This window comes from Scophthalmus maximus, chromosome 19 (assembly GCF_022379125.1).
Source record: "Scophthalmus maximus strain ysfricsl-2021 chromosome 19, ASM2237912v1, whole genome shotgun sequence".
Lineage (NCBI taxonomy): Eukaryota > Metazoa > Chordata > Actinopteri > Pleuronectiformes > Scophthalmidae > Scophthalmus > Scophthalmus maximus.
Window position 1 is genome coordinate 2,121,585 of NC_061533.1, and position 18,460 is coordinate 2,140,044.

General features: G+C 45.0%; 1 protein-coding gene across 4 annotated transcripts in view; it reads right to left on the reverse strand.

Annotated features, from left to right (window-relative positions):
- The window catches only part of LOC118314631 (ral guanine nucleotide dissociation stimulator-like), a 41,667-nt gene that overhangs the window by 4,380 nt on the left and 18,827 nt on the right, over nucleotides 1-18,460 (reverse strand). For all 4 annotated transcript variants that reach the window (XM_035641202.2, XM_047329043.1, XM_035641201.2 and 1 more), the window contains exons 2-16: nucleotides 7,373-7,677; nucleotides 7,199-7,273; nucleotides 6,456-6,649; nucleotides 6,050-6,174; nucleotides 5,472-5,687; nucleotides 4,815-4,918; nucleotides 4,627-4,711; nucleotides 2,684-2,761; nucleotides 1,949-2,035; nucleotides 1,817-1,849; nucleotides 1,576-1,697; nucleotides 1,343-1,438; nucleotides 1,023-1,254; nucleotides 833-907; nucleotides 330-596 (exon numbers count right to left, since the gene is read on the reverse strand). In XM_035641202.2, coding sequence (XP_035497095.1) covers nucleotides 330-596; nucleotides 833-907; nucleotides 1,023-1,254; nucleotides 1,343-1,438; nucleotides 1,576-1,697; nucleotides 1,817-1,849; nucleotides 1,949-2,035; nucleotides 2,684-2,761; nucleotides 4,627-4,711; nucleotides 4,815-4,918; nucleotides 5,472-5,687; nucleotides 6,050-6,174; nucleotides 6,456-6,649; nucleotides 7,199-7,273; nucleotides 7,373-7,677 — 2,094 coding nt within the window. The remainder of the gene's footprint in view (nucleotides 1-329; nucleotides 597-832; nucleotides 908-1,022; nucleotides 1,255-1,342; nucleotides 1,439-1,575; nucleotides 1,698-1,816; nucleotides 1,850-1,948; nucleotides 2,036-2,683; nucleotides 2,762-4,626; nucleotides 4,712-4,814; nucleotides 4,919-5,471; nucleotides 5,688-6,049; nucleotides 6,175-6,455; nucleotides 6,650-7,198; nucleotides 7,274-7,372; nucleotides 7,678-18,460) is intronic.

Genomic DNA, 18,460 nt, shown 5'->3' on the forward strand with positions numbered 1-18,460 from the left:
CAAATCTTTTGCATTTAAAGACACAAGAAAAATATATTTAAAGTTATTACATTTTTAAATTTTTTTGTAATTTTCTGGCGGCATCTGGTGGTAAAGTTGCAAACCGCAACCAACCAAGTGACCGTCGTGGGGACACTTTATGGTGGCGCACGGCTGATTCCATTTCCCTGAGCACGACGGACCGTTTAGTTCAACAACCGTATTCAACACGACGTACAAACATGGAGACACACGCGGAGGTCACCTCATGTCACTATATTTAACTCATTATACATATATGAACACATAGTTATGATGAGAGCATCAATCCCACAGTAGCGTGAACTCACCAGGATGCTCTTGTACAAGTTGCCGTTCTCCACGTCCAGACTGACCCTGATGATGCAGCAGTCGTCCACCTGCTGGTTGTACAGCGGCAGCGACAGCGTCGAGTAGTTGGACACGGCCGACACCGAGCGCTTGTGCGAGCGCGAGGCCGCAAGCGGCGTGGACGAGGAGACGGAGGAGGACGAGGCGCTGCTGGAGCCCGAGGCCGAGCCGGAGCTGGAGCCCGTCCCGGACGTATCCAGGGACGACAGGGACGTGCACTCCCAGAACTGAACGGGAGGAAAAACATCACGGTGCATTTCAACACATGTTACTGTACCAGTCTGATTCTCAGCCTGTGAAAACAGATGCGACCAAGTTGCATTGTTTCGTCCGATCAACAATCAAAAGCGACAGGTTATAAGGCTACTCACTGGCTACTGTTGCTATGAAAACAGCTGATTGAATTCCAGGGATTACAAAATGCAAAGAGGGGTAAATTAAAAATGTTGAATATAAAAGTTACCGTAGACGTTGTATCTGCTGCTGGAGCTTCTCTCCCGTAAGCAGAGACGGTGAGTTTCACTGACGGAGTCGACGTCTAGAGAGAAAAAAATGTATATACATCAGATAATCCAATCACATGATCACCAGTAACGTTCGCTGGCATTATAAAAAAAACAACAATGATCCCTTTAAACTGTTCCTTCGCTCACCTTCCTCTCGTGTCCCTCCGGCGAGTCGGACAGGAAGCTGGCGTTCACGTCCTCCAGGTCTGAGCCGCTGGAGCTGACGGACGTGACGCTGAGGGCGTCGCCACTGTCCCCCCCGCCGCCACCGCCTCCGCCGCCACTGCCGCTGCCTTGGTACGGTCTGTAGTGCGAGTGGTCGAAGGACTTGGAGTGCGAGCCCGCGGCGCCGCTGCAGCCGGCCTCCGTCAACTGACGACTGGAACGTGAAATTGTGACATTATATTTCCAGATTCATCTGGATGATTACAATGTTTCTGCACCTCACTTCTATGACCGCCACTCACTCGCTCCAGCGCTTCATGATTCCTCCGTTCTTCTTGGCCCGCAGTGTGTTGCTGGCCGACTCCGACAGAGGCTCGATCTCACAGGACAGGTTGTAGCTGCGGGAAACAGGAAGTGAAGGACGACGACAACAGTTAATCTTTGAAAGGACGAGACGGGACGACCTTGTTGTCAAAAAGCCGAGCCGGTGCCCAGAAAAACTCAGGGCGTTTTTCCTTTACTCCGACCGACGTACCTCTCCGCCTCGCTGAGCTTCTCCACGCAGGCGAACCACTCCCTGAAGTGACTGTCCTGAGTGAAGCTGTAGTTGTTGGAGGCCAACTGGAGCAGTTTGATCTGCGCGATCACCTCGAACTCCTGCGGGTCAGAGGAACAGGGACAAGACGAGGAGGAGTTAGTCGCTTGTCTGATCTCACATGAAAGATGATTTTCCTGTGCTGGTCAGATCATTAAAACGCCAACAAGATTTACTTTACCTTTCTCCTCTTCTCAAAGTTGATGAGACCACCCTGGAGAGGAAGGAGATGACAACATGAGCAAGTGATGAGGCGATAAATAAAAAACAAGTTATCAGAGCGTCAGGCTGGTGATTGGCCGGAGAGTCTGACCTCGGTGTAGTCCTTCATGGCCGTGTCCATCATCACCAGGTCCGTCAGGAAGGTCCCCAGGTAGGGGATGGTCCCCTGCATCACCCCCTGTTCACATGAGGATGAGGATCACAGTAGGAAATATAGAATTTCAAAAGTCCATACGGCAGATGTGTTTCTCTGTATATGGAGTGAAATTGTGGAATTCTCTGGACAGTGATTTAAAATGTTGCCCAAATATTTCTCAATTTTTAAAAATATTACAAAGAAAAAAATTAACGAAAGAGTAATGTATATATGTATGGAATAATAATTAAGTTATAATGACTGGTAACGTCATTATTAATAAAATTGTATAAAAGTGTCATTGATTAGGTTCAGATTTTTCAAAAGAAAGGATATGTTATGTTATGCCGTCTGTATTTATATTATTCATATGAAAGGAAATGAAAAATACGATTTTTAAGTAAATTATTATGAAATGAAAATGAACATTGTGTTTATCATATGAACAACCTGCAGTGATTTCTCTCGCCACCAGGTGGAGCAGTTGACAGAAAAGTTGATGAGGTTTAATTTTTCTCAGAGTAAAAGATTTTATCACCTCACGTAATGTGATGGTTCGTTTTGTTTGTCTTGTTTGGTTGTTTGTTTGATCACTCAAAAAGTTATGGAAGGATTTGTGTGAATATTTTATCAAAGGTGGTGACATATTGAGGGAGGGACACAGGTCTGTTCTCTGCTCGGTGGACTCACCAGGTCTCTCTGCTGCTGGTGTCTCCTCTGAGCTCGTTTGGGGTTGATCTCCAACGTCGCGAACTTGGAAGTTCCCTCCTAAAAAGAAGAGTTAAGAGACACAACGTCAACACTCGCAGAACTGAAACTCTTCATATTCTGTGTTAAAGTTTCATTATCTGCAAACAGCCCAAGAACGAACGGGTAACACTTTGTTTTCCAGCTAATTTAACTGAAACGTTCCTCAGAATTTAAAGGTTAACTAGTAGGAAACATTTTAAAGGAAGGCAGACTTTATTAGTTTGTTGCTTGAAGTGCATGAAAAACATTTTGACCAAACGTCCAATGTGTAAAAAGTATTTTCTGTAAACACGTGGCCCTTCTCCTTTGTTGCTGAACTTCAGGAGTGTAAAAAACCCTCAGAGAGAGAAAAGTTGGGGGAGAAAATCCCCCTCTGAGCGTTTCCAGGCACATTCCTCAGAAGAGTGACATAACCCCGAGTCGAGAGGCCGTTCGACTGCAGCCCTGCGCAACTCCAGCCGACCGGGTCGAGCGAACGCCGCCTGGCCCGAGCAGATAGAGCGAGACAGACAGAGAGAGAGAGAATGAGGCGACGCCCCGAGGAGTTTGGTTTTACGTCAGAACTCTTTTATCTCCACCTGTCAGGCGTGGAGATAGGTTCCCTCCCCCTGAGCAGGGGATTCCCCCCTCGTCGTCGGAGGAAGTCCCCGAGCGTTACATCAGCTTCACACAGGGGGTGAGAACAAGTTCACCATCAGAATATCAAAAGACATCTTCAGTGTGTGAACGGGAAGAAAGACTTTGACTTGTTTAAGTACGGTTTGTTAATTGGGGATTTTTTTTAAAGGATGAATCTGCAAATATTTTCAGAAAAGCGACAATGAATTCATCCTCAAAACAAAATGTTTTGTATGTGAATCTAATGTCTGATATATCTTATGAAATACTTCCCCCAACCAATTCACGATTTCATTGTTTAATAGAAACAGGAAATAGGAAATTATTGAGTCTTTTTGAAGAATGAATATTGTTATATTGTCTTTGATTGTCTCTATGATTGCTAATGATTTTTTTGTAGGTTTATGTGACTGCACATGAGATATTAAGACGTCCTTTTGGAGCGTTTAGATTTAGTCAGCTCCCGATGTTCCCGTCACCCAGTGCGTCAGAACGAGCCGTTGACACTCGCAAAGGTGTCGGCGCCTCTTTGGATTTAGCTCACGCATAAATCACGAGGGCAATGACGGCAGCGACCTGTCGACCAGCCAGGACACGCTGAGCGATATACGGACGCTGTGATTCGGGCGTTCCTCCCACCGCAGGATGTTTCTCCTGATGTTCCTCTGCAGACGGACACCAGGATGGTGACGGGTCACAGAGTCTGTCGCCATCTGTTCAGCTGTTGCACGCAGGAGTTATACAACTTGTACAGATCAACCCCATTAGTTTGTTTGATTAAATAACGTCACCTGATTCTCCTCGTCTCTTTGGCTCCTTTCTTTTTCTTGAACTCCTCTTGTCTTATAACCTGATCATGATTTGAGGAAGATTTCTCAGTGGAAGTTGCTTCAGTTTTGTCAGGGGAAAAAAATCTGTCTTGTAGAATGTTGAGTGTGGTTAAAAGGTTGGGGCCCTTTGTCCTGAATGTACTGAGACAGAGACGGAGCGTTTCTACGGAGACAGACATTCTGCCTGTCAGATGACGACACGTGATTCTCAGAGTAATACGTCACTCTGACTGGGATAGAAAGGTGTTTTTGGGGGGACACCATGCACTGACCACCTGTTGATCTGTGTAACAAGAACCAGAAATCTCCTCAATATATTGAGCTCCTTGTAATAAATACTTCTGCTGAAGACATCCACGGTCTCCGTCTTCCTGAGTCGACTGCATACATTTTTCCATTGCAAGTATAATATTGTAAATGAAATGGAAACATCACCTTGACCAGCAGCTCTCGGCTGAGCGAGTAGTTGTTGTCGTCGGAGAAGATCTCGGACAGCTCGCGGAAGGTGCGGAAGCTCTCCCTGTCGGACCGACGTACAGAGCAGAGAGCGTGAGGAAACACGTACTGAGCCGATATCAACATGACTTTTAACACAGAGGAGAGACTGGAAAAAAACAACCTACCGTGACACTTCCTCCCACGTCCTCTTCAGGCGGTGGATGGCGTTGCACTGCAGCGCAGAGAGGATGGCGCGCAGCGACGAGAAGTTCTTCAGGATCCGACACTCCTGAACACATCGAGGAACGGACCATTCAGTTCGTCGTGACAAAACTGTTTGACGTGATCACGCTCGTAGGAAAAAACACGGATCATCTCGTGAAAGCTACAGTGTGTAATTTTTGTAATTTTCTGGCGGCATCTGGTGGTAAAGTTGCAAACCGCAAACAACTGAGCGACCGACAGGGGACACTTTATGGTGGCGCACCGCCGATTCCATTTCCTGTTTCCGGCTGCGTCTGAAAACTCAACGTGAACGCGACGTGTTCTGGAGCGTTTAGTTCAACAACCGTATTCAACACGACGTAGAAACATGGAGACTCACACGGAGGTCGGTCCACCTCATGTGACTATATTTAACTCATTATACATTCATGAACACATAGTTATGGACAATATATTCAATTTCTGTGAACAAGTTTTTCTAAATATTACACACTGTAGCTTTAAAGAGACTTTGTGCTAGCGACAGATGCTTGGTTTTGGCCTTGTGGTCACAATCTTTCTCCAAAATTCGCTTACTGCCCCTTTAAATTGTTTCAAAGTGCGACTCATCATCTCACCCGGGCCACGTCGATCCACCGCTCCAGCAGCCGCGCCCGCTGGTTGGGCTTCAGCACCGGGTTGCTCAGGCAGGTGGTGATGACGCAGTTGGTGACGGAGTTGAACTGGGCCACCGTCGCCCTGATGGTGGGGGCCAGGTGCTCCTTCCCCTTCTTGTCCCGCTGGGACCAGATGCCCCCCAGACAGTGGTAGGGCACCACCTTCTTGAACAGATCCTGACATGTGGGAGATATTCATAGAAATAAATATGAGTCAAACCATATGAACGTGCGTGTTTTCTAGCAGAGACTGTTTTTTAAAAAGGGTCATTAATACTGAGATGGAATAATGAAATTAAACTACAGTTTTTTAAACTACCATTTTTTTGTCTCTTATTTTACTTTTTAACTTTATAATTATACAATATTAAAATCAATGGAGTTCTTCTGGATTCAAGGAACAAGAAGTTTAAAAAACATAGTTTAAAAAGCTGTTTAGCATCTGACGGAAGAACGATCATCTCACGTCTGTGCAAACAAAACGGATGTTTGTTTGCCTGAAAGGTTGGAAAATTAATGTAAAAGGAAAACGCTCTCACCGCGTCCATGAGCGTGAACTGCTCGGCGACCATGATGGGGTCGAACGACAGGAAGCTGAACGCAGGGATCTCGTCCTCGAAGCCGCTCTCTTCCTGCGTGGCGAAAGGGCAGCCGATGTTTTCCCCTGAAAGAGATTAAGAAAGAAAGAAGAACAACATTTTCAACACCGCCTCCACGTGTCCCTGTGCCTCGACGCATCGTCCTCTCTTTGACCTTGCATTTGTTTTCCTCTGGAACATTTCAGTTCTAATCATTTCTACAACCAAGCTGTTGTGTACTAAGTTTTACAGCTAAATGTGCTCAACAAGAAAAAAAAAGAATCTATCATTTTGCTCTCTCAGCTACATCTCCAGTTTCCCGTGTCCCCCCCTGGCGTCCCTCTCCTCTCCTGTCCTGCCTTCATACCGTCAGGATCGGGCTCACACTGCTGTCGCCGGTGGAAGTGGGCCAGCAGGTTGCGGGCGCGGCGCTCCAGGTCGGAGCCGGGGAGGTGGCGGTGGAGGTAGGAGAGCAGCTGGTGCAGGCAGTCGTAGCTCGGAGGCGTCCAGAAGTCCTCGGAGTACTGGTCCAGCCACGCGCCCAGGATGGACGACACGGTGCTGCGAGGGACGGACGGACGGACAGCTCGTTGAAAGTTACACAAAAAATAATATGTGAAATTACACATCAGAGGCCGAAACAATTCTCAGAGTGAGGAAACATATTCTTGAACGTTTTCAAACGTTTCTGGTAGAGAGTCTGCTCAGAGTCGGACCTCGCAGGTTTCTTCGCCTCACATTTGGATATTCGACAGCGATTGGTTTTCTGTATTTGTGACGTCACCAAATCTATCTTGAACAGGATTCGGTTGAATTTTCAAGTGCAGAGAAGTGAAACACAGAAATCTCCTCCTCCAGGAGAGGAATGTGAAAGCACCAGATACAAGTGGCTATAGTCAATGTCAGAGGACAGAGACAGAAGAAAAACGCTGTTTTGAGTGGAGGGGGACTTTAAGTGTTTTTTTTTCTCTCCCCCTGTGATTCATCACGTTCTTATCAGTTCATGAACTGCGTTTCATCAAACTCCTGCAGAGGAACGTCCTGACGTGTGTCAGGCGGGAGGAGAGCGGCGTTCTCTGTGATTAATGTCGGAGGTCGCGGCTCACTCACTTCCTCAGCTCGGTGCAGTCGTCCTGGGAAACTCTGTGTGCTGTGGCTGCAGGCACGTGTTGGAGCTTGGCATATCTGAAACAGAAAAAAAAGATTTGATATCAGTAAACATAATGTGTCCGTGAACGGCGCGTGTCGGCCCGGCGCGTGGTCGGCCGCTGACCCCCCTCGTACCTGTTGAGCAGGAGATCCAGCACCTGCCGGGTGGAGGCGAAGGAGCGGTACGTGCAGAGGAAGATGGTGACGTAGGTGGAGTCCTTGCCGCGGAACGCCGACACCATGTACTCCACCAGCCGCTCCAGCGTGCCGGCCTTGATGGTCCGCACCTTGCAGGTCTCGTACAGGCTGAGGGCGGCGTCCGTGTCCACGCCCAGCCACCGCTGCCCCTTGCTGGCCGACTGGTGCAGCTGCACCTTCCGCAGCGTGATGGTGAAGACGGCGTCGTCCTCGGCCTCCTCGCCGATCTCCTGCGTCGAGCTCTACGAGACAGAGGGGGAACAAAATAAAGACATTGAACGTGGAGAACAAAGTCGTGGATTTATCCTCTTTAAAAACGTGTTGGGAGCAGATTACAGGGAGCTGAAGACGAAACGTCCACTTAGAGAAAAGTCCAAACGTCTCATTTTGGGGTGAAACCCTTTCATTTGAGCGCTGCTCTCTTCTTCTTCTTCTTCTTCTTCTTCCTGCTTTGTCCCTCTGAGTCACACTTGGCCGCGAGCGAACAAACAAACAATAGCTTGTTGCTGAACAGCGTTTACCGGGTGACCTGGCACCAGGACGCGAGCTGCAGCCTGTTTGAACCAGAACACGAGCTGCAGCACGGTGACGTCGACAGAAACAGAACAACAGCCACTGTCACGATGCGACTTCACATTCAACATGGATGCGACAACATCACCGGAACCAATAAACGGATTATAACACTGATCTCTATCTTAAAAGCTGATTATCAAAACTATAATTCTTCTGACGGCTTCAGAGAAAAAACAGATCCTTTTCTCTTGATCGTTTCCTTTACAGGGCGGAGCTCGACCGAAAACACAAACTACAACTAATCCTCAGAAGAGACAATAACAAAACATGAAAATAACAGAAACAAATGGGACGAAAGGGTTAAAAAAAGAAAGAAAAAGTCATCTTTGGCCGGCCACGGTCGCCGTCTGTCACGGCGCCTTGTTGTGTTTCCTGCGAGCCTGAGTCACCAGAGTCAGTTTCAAAGGCTCAGCGCGACTCGGCTGCAACGCTGTTGTGTCTTTGTTGCCGTGGAAACAAGCTCTACAGTATCTTAAAGAGCTTCCAGGGCCGTTGTAGTCAAGTTTCATGTTTTGGACGTGACGTAAAAAGTGAAAGAGATATGAACAAGGGGAGGGGGAAAAAAATCGCCACAAGGCTCATGATCATATCTCAAAGGAAATACAATCATGGTTACACAAACCACAAAATCGGGAACATGAAAGATCCACCAGCTTTTTTTTCCAATTTCAAAATATGACACAATCATTTCATCACGTTTTCCTCTGTTTGAAGTTTGACTGGAACTTTTTCTTATTTATGATCATGCGTTTTTTTGTTTGAGATGAAAATCAGCCTCACACTTTCTATTTATACTGAAGAACAAACTACGGATGACACTTGTGTCTTGTGTTTCCTTTGGTTTTGTCAGCTACAGCAGCGTCACGTGAAAAATCACGCAGAGATGCGTAAAAAATAATATCAGGTAAAAGCTAAAATCACTCGACTGACTTCATAAGGAAAATAATCATCAGCTGCAGCTGCAACATTCAGACTCTGAACTGAGTAGCATCACGATCTCGACGACCTGCAACGCTGTCGATAAAAAACAAACTCTTGTCCACTGCGATCCGATCGATAAAGACTCCAGCTCACGCAGAGTGTGTCTGTGTGTGTGTGTGTGTGTGTGTGAGAGACGGGGGGGAGACAAACTGTTGTAAATCATCTGCAGCTGCAGCTGAGGCCTTGACAGCAGGAGAGGAGCTTATCAGCCGAACCACAGATGTTAATTCGCGGTATCACTTCAACAAAAAACAAAAAAAGCAGCGCTCAAGGGCGAAGAGTCAGTGCTTCACAGAGCGAAGAGGTTCAGTGTCACGCAGGTGAGACGGACGAATAAAAGATAACACGTGGGGAAAAATGATCCGGCACGAGGAAGAAACACGAGGTAAAGTCGACAGCAGATCACGTCAGGAAGAAGAAAGTCTGACGACGAGAGATGTGTGTTTATTCCCACTTGAGGGGATTTCTGCAGTGAATGAGATGAAACCTCTCGGGGGTTTTTCTTTTGTTCTTCTAACAACTCAGCTCATCGCGTAGAAACCGTGCGTCAGCTGCTTTTACAGCATCCTGGAATCCAACATGGTCAAAATAAATTTTCTAGCAAACAAATATGAGAGGAATCTCTTTAGGTTTATGATCAGATTCCTTCATCCTGACTCAGCGACCAGACCTGGTTATATATAGACGGAGACAGGAAGTGGCTCACAATACGACGTGTCCTCCGCTGCTCTCCGACAGAAAACAACAGTGAGTGCAAACTGGGTATAATAAAATGTACGGTGTTAAAAAATATACAAAATTATAATTATTCTCGTAAAATTACGACTTTATTCTCAAAATATTCCGACTTTATCCTCAAATATTTTGACTATATTCTCGTAAAATTACAACTGTATTCTAAAAAAAAAAATCAACCTTATTATCAAAATATTACGACTTTATTCTCATAATATTATGACTTTATCGTAAAATTAACGACTTTATTCTCATGGTATTATGCCTTTTTTTCTTTTATTATTACGAATTTGTTCTCGTAATATTTCGACTTTATTCGCAAAATATTACGACTTTTTTCTCAGTCTCCAATTTTTCCTCTCTCAACGTGGCCCCGAAACTCTGTTGTACCGCATGATTTTCATAGTTGCTATTTTAAAAAAGACCAAATTTAATTAATATTCATGTTCAGTGTTTCTTGGCCTCGTGGAGTTTTTTTGAATAAAATCAGGAAAAACTTCCAGAAATGTCTGGCATCCAGAATCCTTCTCCTCCTCCTCCTCCGCACACGTTCCGACGCCTTCATCAGATCTACGTTAACCTACAGGCCGTCCCGACGGCGAGCGGCCGCCAGGACGCACACGAGGGCGGAGAGGAGGAGGAATGTGTGGCGAATGAAAAGAGTCGGCAAGTGAGTGATGAGGCGGAGAAATGAAATCACATGAGTCTGAGTGGATGATGGTTTGATCTGCTGCCAGATGAATGGATTTACTGTTATTTTTTTTGTTTTCTTTAATAGTCATTTTAACGACTGTCTATAATAAACCGTGCCTCAAACGCGACGCTGTTTTTTTCTCCTTAACCACAGTCACGTTTGTAGTTCTTCACACTTTTGTTCAAAAAATAGTTCAGAGAACATTATCGCGACCTGATTCTACATTCACGAGCATGTGATTCTGTCTGAATCGGCCTCAAACCAACTCTTGGCAGAAACTAGAGCATCGACGATTAGTTCAATGAAACAAATTGAATCAACTATTTTTGACACATTCAGCTATTTTCAGTTGTTTTCAAGCAAAAAACACCACAAAGTGATCAAATAAGTCATTAACGGTTGTTTTCTGAATAACTTCAGGGTTTTGTTGCTCAAACAAAAGACATTTTGGATTCATCTCGTCGGGCCGTGGTGAGTTATAACAAGCGTTTCTCAATATTTTTGCACATTTAATTAACAATTCAACTATTCACCGTGAAAATCTTCTCCACACAAATCACTCATTGCCTGTCAAATATAGATTTTTGGGGGCCGATGCTGATACAAATATCTAGGACTCAAAAATGTCCGATACCAACATATCTGCATCATTTCCAATCTAAAATACATAGAACTTGAATCGAGACCTCTCGACTCCCTCAGTCTTCATGACACGATGACCTCCTCAGAGAGACAAACACAATTCTCCATCTGGAATTTAAAAAAAAATGTTTATCTCTCACAATGAAGCCTGCCGTCTTCATATGTGGTGGTTTACAGTCTGAGTAAACTCCACCACCTGGCACCGCAACAGACTCAAACAAACACACACCAAGACAAGCGTGAAGTTGCAGCCAACCCCCCCTCAAGGCCAAGGCTCGCTCTGGGAGGCGCCGATTTATTAACGCTCACCATCAAGGACAACCACACCTGCTCCGAAAAGCGCCGGTTCCTAAATGAGGCCCCGCGCAGAAAAGCCCCCGGTTCTAAATGTAGATCAGCAGGGAAACTCCCAGTGGATCAGAGAGAGGGAGAATAAAAACCTGCCCACAAAAAAACAGTCAACAAGCTAAAACAAAGCCAACAATAGCGAGCATCCATCACAGGCCTGTAGCACGAGCCAGCAACCCCCCCCCCCCCCCCCCCCCCCCCCCGATCCTCCTCGCCAACAATGAGCCGGTGACCTCATCTGGATGTGGGGCGAGGGGACGGAGCCGGAGAGCAGGGTGAGAACTGGAGGTGTCGGTCAAATCGAAAGGTTTTAATTCTCCTTCCTTTATGAACTGATCGATGGATCGGCTGATTGAAACGTTTGTATATTAAGAGCCGTTTCTCTTTTGTCATCATGACAAAACGAAAAACTTGACCTGAACACGATCAGATTGTTTCTGGGAAATGGAAGCTGCCGCTGGGGCCAAAGAACGACTAGATTGGACGTCGAAGACAAAACCTCTGCCGTCAGATGATTATATGTATTTATTCATTTAGCTGTAACTTCAGATGTAGTTTTCAAATCCTCGGGGGCGAATTCCTTTAGTGTAACGACGATGAATGTAAACTCAAAGTGACAGTGAGCGATCTGATGCGACAGAAAGTCGGAGGAGGTTTGTTTGTTTTCTAGTTACGTGAACGTTTTCCTTCTTCTTCGTGTCGTCCACACAGTTATTTATTACTTTCTTTTTCTTAAATGACATGTTCCCTTTGTCCGAGTTTCATCGGGAGAATAAACTCTCTGATATTCAACCGGAGTCTGGTGGAGATTCTACCAGTGTCGGTTCCTGGTTTCCTCCCATTTTCCTACTTTTCTTATCTGGAAGTTTGCACAGCGTGTTTCTGTTTCCTCGCTCTCACGCATCTGGTTTCATGTGCAGCATATTCGTGCTGAAACAATTAAATTAAAACAACAATTTTAACAATAAATCTGACTAAATAAACGCCCCCCGTGTCCCGTTCCTCTGCAGAACCGAGCGGCTCATTAACTGCACTCTGGGGTCGAGCGCTGCGGGAACGAGAAAAAATGAATTATTATGCGAGATGTTTGTTGTTGTTTTTTACCAAACTGAAGAACGAAACTCCGAGCCAAATCAAATAATTCCTGCAATTCATTTTGGCGAGAAAAATGCCAAATGTGGCGGAGGTGGCTCCTGAAATATTGTCTCTTCTGTGTTAACTTCCTTTTTTTTATTTAATGTGTTGAGAGATTGATTTAAAATGGATTTGTATCAATTGACTCGCAAGGAAACTGTTCAACAGTCAAACAACGGAACAAAATGGTTCCGAGACTTCAGAGGAATTCAAACGGTGGTGATGGTTTTTTCCCTGCAGGAGAGTAAAACTTCCAAAAACACAAGATCTGAAAACTCTCAGAGACGGAGGAGTAAAGACCTTCAGCCTCCTCCTCCTCCACAGGAAGCAGATAATCCTGCTCCATCTCATCAAATTTCTCCAGAACCTTCTCTCCTCAGTGTCTCTACGAAATAATGCCTTTAAAAAAACCATTTAAATATAACGTAGACTTTAGACAAAGTCTTGTTTCCGTCAGGTCTTTTTTTCCCTCTGCAGGCTGCTGTTGGCTCCAGGCTGGTTATTTTGTGTTTACATATCTTGTTATTTTTATTCCACAGATTAAATTACAACAGAAACTAAAAAAGTCATATTAAATACTGATGACTTAGAATAACAGAAAACGCTGGCTCTAAATTCCCAGCTGTTCCCGTAACGACACCTGAGTTTCGACTCCCGAGTCCAGAGACTGATCCAAGTTGCTGAGCCGTCGACTTTTTTTCTCGAAAACCCAGAACCTGAGTTCTGGAGAAACGTATTGCTCCACATTTAAACTCTCTAACTTATGACTGATATCAATCTTCTCGTCTAATTTTCCAGAAATTAAGCAGATCCCAAAAAAGGTTTAGATTGATAACCTCCGGACAGATTCATAATTGCAGTTCTTGCAGGCTGCATGACTCCTATATATATATAGATATATATATATATATATTGATATATATAAATATATACACATCCTGATTTATCCTGTAGATTTGATTTCCTGAATAACAAATAGAATATAAACCCCTCTGGTTTGAGAAGCACTACATCCATCATCGTGAGGTTGAACGTTGAATGGCCATATGGAATATTCCTTTTTCTTTCTGGTTTCTATTTTTTCTAATACGAGATATCTTCGCTCTACAACACAGAGTCTCCGGAGTCTTCCTCATATGTTGTCATCAGTGTAATAACTCCTCCTTATGCCGTATCCAGAGTCTTCTGAACAATCCCGTAAACATACTTTCTGTCAGTACATACAGTAAGGAGATGCTACGCGTAGCTTCAGGTGACATGTTGTCAGACTCAGTCCGGGTCGTAACCAGAGAGAGAGAGAAGTGATCCAGAATCAGACGCTTTAAGAGAACTCGGGAGGATGAAGTCTTTTTCCAGGCGTCGGGGGCCGTCACATTCCTGCCGCTGTCTGTTTCTGTCGTTCCGTCTGAGCTCCGGCGCTCGGCTCCTCCGAGATGAACCGCGGGAAAAACCCAAAAAGCTCCTGTTGTGCCGAGTCGGAAACGAACGCCCGGCCCGAACTTCCTCCTGCCGTACTCGAATGGATGCATACGCTAAACGGGGACACAATCAAGAGTTCACCTCCGCTCATGTCCCAACATGACCTCCGCCCTCCACCACACGTGTCTCAGATCTGAGGTTTCCTCATTAAGCATCAACAACAAAAAAGAGGCAGATTGAAGCCAAATGTTTCCACAAAAGCAAAACGTCGAGAGCCAGTGTGTCGTGAGTGTTTTTCCTGTTTCAGATTATTTCTGGAGCGAGCAGACAGTTGTGCCGTGTCATTATGTCACTCGCGTGGGACGTAGGCCCATGAGTCACAGTGAGCGGCGGAGCGAGAGCTCGCGTTACAGTCGGTCTGTTCCGTTCATTACTGTACGGACTCACAGGCTGAAGGCTTCAGACGCACACAAGGGTCCAGGAAGTAAAAAGTCAAAGGGAGGATTCTTTCAAAAACACACACAAAGTTCACAGCAGGTACAGTACGTCGCTCCAAGCATCTCCGAGAACTTTCCCAAGTCGTTCTGTTTGTTGCTGACGGTAACCGCTGTACAGTATTTTGATGCAGTCCATTGTACCATGGGACTTCGGAATTATCGGCCTTACCGAGTCGGAAGTTGCGACTGGGATACGCGATGTCGTTATCGAAACCCTTAGGACAAAGAAATGCAATCGAGACTTGATATTCTACAGTGTAACCATAAATGTTATTATGAATAACCGATATGTCTGTGGATGACATTAGTTGAAGGCCGCCTCGTCCCCCTCGTCCCCCTCTGTGTGTTTGTGACCGACGCCTCCCTGATGAGATTATACGATGGATAAGAATCTAAAACTTCTCTGAGTGGCTCAAACGTTTTCTGCGGCGAAGTCACTGTGAAGCGTGAAGGTGAACAGAGCCCGCGGCGGACAATGGACGCTCTGTTGTCCCGACAGACTTGAAGTGGTCTGCACTGCTTCCAGGAGCCGCGGCGCCTCGTTTGATGGAACTGATTTCTGACGTCTTGTTCCAGGGCCTCGATCGAGAGAGACGATTCTGCCACATGTAGAGAGCTCTCAGAGCTCCGCCTCCTCGCCACCGCTGTTCTGAGCTCTTGAATGTGCCGTTTTGTTTTGTGTCCAGTTCATAATACACAGCGGCTGCATCGGTGCCACTGCCGTTTAACTTGGCCCCGTGAACTAGATGACTCGGAAACCCTACAATCAGGTTAAGACTCACAAACTCCGTCGACCATGTGATATTTGAATCAACCATCAACCTTCAAATCAAACAACTCAACGTTAAAATGTATCAACTACCAGAAATGAGCCGTAAACTACATTAGATCAACATCACGACCGAGCATCAAACATCGTCCCTATTGAAAACTGCTGGGAACTGAAAGACGTCACCAAAATGCTTCTTCTGGTCTTTATTTTTCTGGATTATGCACAATTTCATTGGACTAAATAAATCATTTGAAGACATCCACTGATAATTCAACAAGCCAAATGATTCAATGTAGGGCTGCAACTAATGATTTGTTTCATTATCGATTAATCTCTCAGTTATTTTCCCGATTAATCGTTTAGCTGTTTGGTTCATAAAATAGTGAAAAGTGTCGATCGTGTTTCCCAAAACTCCAAGATGATGTTTTGTTTTGTCCACACACCAAAGATATTCAGTTCACTGTCACAGAGGAGCAAAGAAACCAGAACATATTCATATTTAAGAAGCTGAAATCAGAGAATTTTGACTTTTTTTTTCATAAAAACTACTTGAACCGATTAATCGATTATCAAAATAGTTAGCGATTCATTTAGTCGTGGATTACTAAATGATTAATCGATTAACTGTTGCAGCTCTAATTCAATCATACATTTATAATTCTGCAGCGACTGTTTCGCCTTCGCCAAGTTCAGTCGACTCATAACTGTTTTTAAATCAACGGAAGAGCAGCGGAGCTTTCGATATGAGCTGGAAACCCGTACAGCCAAACTTCTTACACTTCCTGTTTGTAACCAAGGAAACGCAAAACAAGCAGCGGGCCGTCAGCCGGTCCAACGCTCGGCGCGCTCACAGTTCTTTGGTTACGGAAAAAAACAAACCCTAAAAAAGAAAGTGAACTGGGGCGGCGCAGAGTCGTTGGTCTGTCAGAAGTCGAACTGCAGCTGTAACTCGACCTCTCAGCTGCAGGATGTGATAATGAAACGTACGAGCTGAAGCCAGAGAGAGATCAACCAGCGAATAACAGGAGTCCGCCCCCGGTGACCCACGCGTACCGTAACCGAAAACCTCAGCGTCCCAGAAAGAACGGCAGTGATCGTGGAAGGAAGGGAAAGCTGCGCGGCCTCTGCGGGAGGCGGATTAAAACGTTAGGTAATTGCATTAGAGGGGAGAGGATTAGATCAGAGCGAGGAGACGAAGCACTCAGGAAACACGCTCGCGTTCCAACAACAAGGGCCTGGGATGTGTTTTCGTCCCGACGTCTGAAAAACAGAAAGTCATGAACGGGAAAAGACACGTTGTCCCGAGGATCCAGGTCGTCTCCATGTGGTTTCAGTTAAGACGTGGTCGTCCTTACGTAAGACTCCGACACATACGAGCCGCCTCCCTCCTCCTCCCTTATCTGATGGACGAACACGGTGTCCAGGCTGGAGAATGTTGTTCTGCCTCGGACATAAATCATTGTACAGATACCTGGGCAAACTTGTGTATCTGTGGCAGAACTGCCAGAAAGAAAAAACAACATTAGGTTCAATTACTTTATCCGTTAAAACTCACCGTGAACGGAGGCGTTGCTGCGGTAACACACTGTACATTAACGCTGTACATTTACATAACGTGATGAGTGACGTAATCTGAAAGAGATTCTCTTGTTCTCTTTGACAGAAACAAACAAAAAATATATATTATTATGTTTTGATAATCAATCAGTTTAAACTTAAAATTCATAATTCTCTGATTTCAGCTTCTTACATGTGAATATGTTCTGGTTTCTTTGCTCCTCTGTGACAGTGAACTGAATATCTTTGGTGTGTGGACAAAACAAAACATCATCATCATTTTTGGGGAAACACGATCTGCATTTTCTCATCGATTATTCGAGAAAATAAGCGACAGATTAATCGATTAATGAAAATAATCGTCAGTTGCAGCCCTACACATTATTGTTAGGTGTTGAACTGCTGGTCGGAGCAAAACCAAATGTGAACTTGGGCTTTCAAAAATTGAGATGAGAATAATCATTCCGGTTTTAAATCGATCATGAATCAATATCTGAGTCCTGCAACATTGTTTCCTGTTATTAATGTTGGGGAATTTTACATAACGTGTGGATTTCTGTGGGCTCAAGTGGATTTCCTGCACAACACACACATTTAATGTACGAGCACTTACACAAAAACAACAACAAACCAGCTGCATAGTTTGAAACGAGTAATAATCCATCAACAAGAAAAAATTAACTACTTTCATAATCAATCAACGAACATTTCAGGCCGATTCCGAGGACATTTTTATGATATCTTGGAAAACCCCCAACAATGATCTGATCATATCTTCCTAAAGTTCAACACTGTGACTCTTACTGTCGCCATACACTCACTGAAATTATTATTATTCATGTTTATCATATTGATATGCGTTGAGAGGAGGGGAAGTTATCATAACCACAGGGGCGAAACCTGTGAGGGAGGGGGGAAAAGAAAAAGCAAGTCATACTGTAACAGTACGTTTGTACCGAGAGTCGCGTTATGATTGAATAAATTAATGTTATGAGATGTGTTTTGTACCAATTGTCTCCAGGACATTGTATTATGTATTATATCACACTCCATTATATCACACTCCAGCTAACAAGTGATAAGAGGTTTAATCAGCGTCGATGTGATTATGATGAGGCGACGGACGGTCTATAAATACAGGACGAGTGGACTTCTGTTCACGTTTGGATTAGATTGTACGGCAAGAAAAATGATCTTCTTGAATATTTCATGTCCAAGTTGGACACATACAGATTTATAGACAATGTTAAAATATGTAATACTCTGTTCAGTCTTTGGAAAGAAAAGTGGTGAAATCATATCTATAAGTTTTTATAAACTATCTACTTAAAAAATGAATAAATGAATCTCCTCTTATTCCAAAGTCTTTGCACAATGATTTCAGAATTAAACGTCCAGGAGTCAAAACCAGTTTGGGTCCTGGTCCTGGTCCTGGTCATGGTTCTGGTCCTCCTCCTCCCAATAACATCACAACAAACTGCATCAGCTAACTAACGGACCTCGGTCGCCTCTCATCCGGACAACAGCATCCCCGGCCCCGGACACCTCCTCACCCCCGGCCCCGGACACCTCCTCATCCCCGGCCCCGGACACCTCCTCATCCCCGGCCCCGGACACCTCCTCATCCCCGCCTCTCCTTCACCTCCTCATCCCCGCCTCTCCTTCACCTC